The 5,486-nt window shown below is 46.9% G+C and overlaps 1 protein-coding gene across 2 annotated transcripts; it reads right to left on the reverse strand.

The window, feature by feature from the left end:
- Window positions 1–1,350: 1,350 nt before the first annotated feature.
- LOC137883752 (transmembrane protein 121) lies at window positions 1,351–4,413 on the reverse strand. Of its 2 annotated transcripts, none has more exons than XM_068725374.1 (2): window positions 4,173–4,413; window positions 1,351–3,505 (listed from the first exon to the last, which is right to left on the reverse strand). In XM_068725374.1, exon 2 carries the CDS (start codon window positions 2,894–2,896, stop codon window positions 1,946–1,948), a length of 951 nt encoding a protein of 316 aa, XP_068581475.1. In that variant the 5' UTR covers window positions 2,897–3,505; window positions 4,173–4,413; the 3' UTR covers window positions 1,351–1,945. The 2 variants fall into 2 exon arrangements, with proteins under 2 accessions (XP_068581475.1, XP_068581484.1); XM_068725383.1 differs by lacking the exon at window positions 4,173–4,413 and having other exon boundaries at window positions 1,351–2,902; window positions 3,423–4,046.
- Between the last annotated feature and the right edge of the window lie 1,073 nt (window positions 4,414–5,486).

The raw sequence follows: 5,486 nt of genomic DNA on the forward strand, positions 1-5,486 counted from the left end.
TGAATGAAGAGGATCAACCCTAAAGTCATTGTGCACTGACTTGAATGTCATCTTTTTGACAGTATTGTGTGCATTTTATGTAAATCTTTTGTCTCAACGCTAAAACACATCAAAAAAATCAAAAAGTCATCCACACAATGGAAGCTGCCGGTTTCAGCAGAAACATCATTCAGCACATTCTGTATGAGGATGAATGCTATCCTTTCATTGCTACCCTTCTGTAAAAAACAATCCACTCCAATAGTATATTACAGTGTCTAAATTGCTGATGTTGTAGCTTTATGAGACATTAGCAGAGACAAATAATGCTGCAGCAGTCTAAATGTGATGGTTTGGGGCACAGAAAGTTACCACCTTCCTGTAGCTGTGCCTTGCACAGATGAAAATAACCAGCCGTTCTCTCGGGGTTTTAACAAACATGGACAGCCAGTCTGCTTTAAATAATGCGAGCAGTCACTGGTGAGAGAGAGATTATGCAAAGGAGAGTACAAGAGAAGGGGCCTATTGTAAAAATGTAGTTTTTTTTTAAACTGTGACACCTGTGACAGTATAATTATTTTAATTTTTGCACTGCCTCATTTACCACCTGACCGCATAGTTCAACTTGTCTTTGCATCTCTGGCTTTGTTAGCAGTCAAGAAAGAAAAAAGAGCATCCTTCCATTTTTTTAGTGGCCTTTTGACAATCATCAGTTGTTCTATGAAAGTACTGAAATGTCTCCATTACTGAAAAGCGCAAAATATTCTGACTCTACTGGTGGTGATGGACAGAAAAAAAGATTGCCTGAGACGGAGAGAGATTTGTCATATTAGAAGGCATGATGTTTTCTTGGCTGTAGTTTGGATTCACGTCGCTGGACCGAAGTATCCATTTTGTCCTTTTGTGTGAAGAAGAAAATAAGAACGCTTACAAAGATCTGCCGCCAAGCACAGATAGTCACTGAGCGCCTGAGGAGGATATTAAACAGGTTTCCTTATTTGGGAATCATTTATCCATCTGCAGTGTTACCCCTTGGCTGTGTATTCTGTCCTATGGCTACGGCACCACAGTCACCCTTTGCAGTGATCTAACCGCTCGCAACTGCACAGAGAATTTATTTCAAGTGTTCCCCTCCTCCCCGGAAATATAAGCTGGAATATGACTATCGCTCTCAAGATGAATGACATTGCACAGGCACCACTTAAGCAATAAAGTAGTTTCTAATTGCCGACTGAACCAGAGCGGGAAAAAAAATCATTGTCTATTTTCTTTTGTAACCCAGGTTAATTAAAGGACATTTAATTAAAATGTGAAATGAACTCAATTGGACCAATAACTTTTAAATGATTTCATGAAAAAAAACAAATCCCTTTTACAGCCAGTGAAAGAGCAGGGAAGCCTTTTATCTTGTACACAATACTTTATCAAAGAGTCACATATAAAAACACACTTCTTTCAAGAGAACGCTATAACTGATATTTTCACGACTTTGATTCTCCCGTTGGCTGCTTCCTCCTGACTTTGACGCGTTAAAGTCCTCGACTACTAAGAACATCCGAGCAACAGAAATACACACCACAGCACACAGACCCTTAACTTTAAGATTAGAATGCAACACACACAATTCAAAAATATATCCTCTAATCCTGCAGTAGTTGGCTTCTTTTTTTTTTTTTCTTTTTTTTTTCAATCTTTTGTACAATTAGAAAAAATACACAGTTTACTGAATTTGTCAGAGGAAATGCTTTAACAAAGTCTCAAGTGATTTTGCACCATGACAGCTATGGATACGTCACTTCTCTATCCTTGCTAACTGCGTCCGCAGTGTCCCGTGTGCAGTCAAGCATCAGCGGAGATCATGGTCAAGTCCGCGTGCCCTAAAGGGTGTGGGGCGTTGTGCCCTGTCGGCGTCCTGAGGGTCATATATATACATGTAGACATCTCCAGGATCCGCCTCACCCTCCTGTCATGTGTGTTCACATGTTGTCACCTCGGGGAGGGGAGTCTGGTCCTGCATGACCACTTGAGGAGGGGTGGGGGCGGGGCGAGCGTGGGCCACAGAGTTCTTTTGCAGCTCCACCCCGAAGGCGGGAGAGGCGTTCTGCAACTGTCTCCTGTACTGCACGAAGCTGCAGGTCTTTAGGATGATGGCCAGGATGTTCTTTCCTATCAGGATCCCGGATACCCTGGCGTCCCGGTACAGAATCATGTTCCCCCCTCGGATGAAGAGAGTGATGACGTTGATGGTCACCAGGCTGAGGATGGGGTACAGGAGCATCTTGTGGGGCACGATGTTGATGCCCTGCATGCTGATCTCGCTCAGGGACACGCAGGGCAGCACGAGCAGCAGGATGTAGCAGTAGAAGAACATCAGGCCCTCCGCCCACAAGGGAAGCCCCTTCTTCTGAGGCTCCCACAGGTTGGCCTGGATGTCCAGTATGTCCAGCAAGTCCACCACCACCCAGAAGAGGCGGTTGCGGATCTCCTCGCGCTTCTTGAAGGCGCGGACGTACTCCATGTGGTCGATGGCCACCAGCACCACAAACAGCACCGGGATGCAAACGGACAGCAGCAACGTCAAGGCTTTCCTGGCCAGGGCGTCCAGGCTCTTCCTGTCCGCCTTGTAGTTTTGATACACAAAGTAGACCTTGATCTCCAGCACGAAGATGTAAAGGAACCAGAGGATCATGGCGTAGCCTCGCTTGGCCGTGCGCACCTCAGCACCCACCCACACCGCCACGTACCGCAGGACGATCAGGAAGCAGATGTCCCCCACCATCACCATGATGCAGATGCCAATCTTGCGCGGCCCGTGGTTCTGCTCCACGAGGTAGGCATCAATCAGCGCCATGCTGCTCATGATCAGGATGGTGGAGAGGCACACGTGGGGCTTGTTGGTGGGGGGTGGAGGTACCATCCTTGCCTGGGTGAGAAGAGGAGGAGGAGTGTTGTTGAAGAAGGGAGTAAAAGCGGGTGCTCAGTTTGTCCAGCGAGGAGGCAGATCAGATAGTGCTGCTAGACAGCGGCGTTCCCCTCCATTGCTTCTGCCTTGGCCAGAGTCCAGCATGCATTAATAGGATTCACACAGATCACTTCAATCAATCTCCTGCTTGTGCCCAAGCCACCTGCCAGGTGGACGGCACCACTCATTTAGTAAATTATGTCCATTGACAAATGGTCTGCAAACATACAGGTTTGTTATTGTGCAAATGAATTAATCTCAGGATGTGTCTACCTTTTAACACTGTGACAAGCATTCATCAAACACAACACAGCAGTTTAATCAGCAAGTTGCCTTTTCTGTTATTAAAAATGAAAAAAAAAGAAGAAGAAAAAGCTGCCGCGACTCCAGGTTCACCTCCGGCACCCTTGTTTTCGTACAAGCTTAAGCCTGCAGAGATAAAAAAAAAAAAAAAAAAAAAAAAATCCAGCGGAATACTCACTTGTGTCCTTCTTTGTACTTTATCCTAATGACTGGCAGCGAGCGATCATCCATGAGACTGCACTGGGAGATCACAAAGCCCATCTGTAATCCACAGGAGAAGAGAGGAGAAAACGCATGGGATCCTCTCCTTCTCTGACGGACGTAAATCCACCAGTCATGGATATATTACTCTTTTTTTTTTTTTTTTTCAAGCAAAAGAAAAATCCCAAAATATTGCCGTCATAATCCACTTACTGCTCAGACTGAATCAGGAGGAGGCATCTTAAAGACCGCTCTCAATTCCATCAACTAAGAATAGAGGTTGTTCTGTGTTGTGCTTAGATAGAGGGTTTAAACCTCCAACTCCCCCAAAAGGAGAAAGTTATTCTTAGTGGAGGAATCTCTGCAGTAAGTCCTGCTTAAAGGAGAATTTCCTCTCCAGAAGTTTTCCTCTTCATCATCCAACATCCACGGACAAGAAAATGTAACATTTTGCATCTGTGCAAGTTTGTGTGTCTCAGCTGAAGAAGGGTTGGTAATCTTTAAAGTGCGGCGTGCATCTTACTGTCCGTCCCCACTCTGCCGTGTGTGCGTGTGTCTGTGTGTGTGTGTGCAGGTTTCAGCTGCCTCCACGCTTGGTTGTCGCTGTAAAATGCTGCCCCCCCCCCCTCCCCCCCCCCGGCGAGATCCTGGCTGCTGCGCCGTTTTCTGTCTCCTGCTCAAGCAGCTTTTGCCAGGGACACCAGGATCAACAGCGCCAGTGGATTACCCTGTCTCCGCTCAGCGAGCTCTGCCAACACCGCCGGCGCCGTGTTGCTCCAACGCCGCCCGCCTCCGTGCACTTCTCAGCCCTCTCCTGCGAAGTCAAGAAGAGAGAGAGACGCTCCTCTGGCGCGTTCGGACTCACACTCCCGGGACGAGCTCTCTCTCTCTCTCTCTCTCTCTCTCTCTCTCTCTCTCTCTCTCTCTCTCTCTCGCAGGCAGCCACCCTCCTCTTCCTTCTCCCTCTTCTGCTCAAGTAAAGGCACTTGCTGTGTAGAGGTGACGCTCAGCAGACCACAGCTGCAGAGCGAGGCAGAGAGAAAAGAGGTAGAGAGAGCGAGAAACAGAGAGAGAAACAGTTTTTAAGGGGGAGGAGAGAGGGGGGGGAGTGAAGACGAGCCAGCCTTTTTGCAGCTTAGCTGAATGCACAACTTCTCTCCATCACCCTGATTTTTTTTTTGTTCTCCCGCTCACATCCCTCTCTTTTTTTCACATTGTGTCTTGTGCTGATATCCTATTTTCTCAGGCTGTTTCTTTTTTGGCTCCCAGAAAGAGCCCTGATTTCCTTCTTCTTTGAGGATCCCATTAAGGCAGCGTGCTTCCCCCCCCCCCCCCTCCATCGGGTTTGAGGTGCAGAGATGAAAAGTGATCCAAAGAGGGGAGGGGTGGGGGTGCTCTCCAGCATAGGATGTAAAAAATATATATATATATATATATATATATATATATATATATATATATATATATATATATAAAAACAGCTTCCCAGCAGGCTGTGTGTCTGCAGTCTGGGGAGACATGGGAGAGGGGGGGGGAGTCGTGCGGTGGCTCCTCCTGACAGAGAGCCTTTCTATTGATCTCCTGACAGAGCGGTGAATCAGGAGCCTGAGATGGGGCCAGGGACCAAAAGAGATGAGGGGTATGGGGAGATGGGGGACGTACAGATGTGGGGAGAGCGAATGACAAAGGGGGCAAAATAACAACAAGAAAAGGAGGCCGAGTGACATGATAGGAAGAAAAAAGAAGAAAAGAGAGAGAGAGAGAGCGGGGGATGTGCAGGGTGACGCTAAATGTCAAGAGAGCATTTTTATCCACTGAGATGTAATAAAGCCTGAGCTGGCAGATAATACTTATGCAAAATTAAATAAAGGTGGGGAAAGGTTGGTGCGTTTTCTCCGCCATGCAGCATGCTAACATCGACTAGCTCTGTTTATCCAGCTGGGCCAATTAGCGATAATCCTTCCTCAGAGGAACCAAACTGCTTTCAATGCTATACAGTGTGAAGCCTTTTTGCTGTTCACTCCATGAGTTGCACTTATTG

Source organism: Cebidichthys violaceus, unplaced genomic scaffold, assembly GCF_023349555.1.
Source record: "Cebidichthys violaceus isolate CVI_PGR_0920_01 unplaced genomic scaffold, fCebVio1.0.p SCAF_10, whole genome shotgun sequence".
Taxonomy (NCBI): domain Eukaryota; kingdom Metazoa; phylum Chordata; class Actinopteri; order Perciformes; family Stichaeidae; genus Cebidichthys; species Cebidichthys violaceus.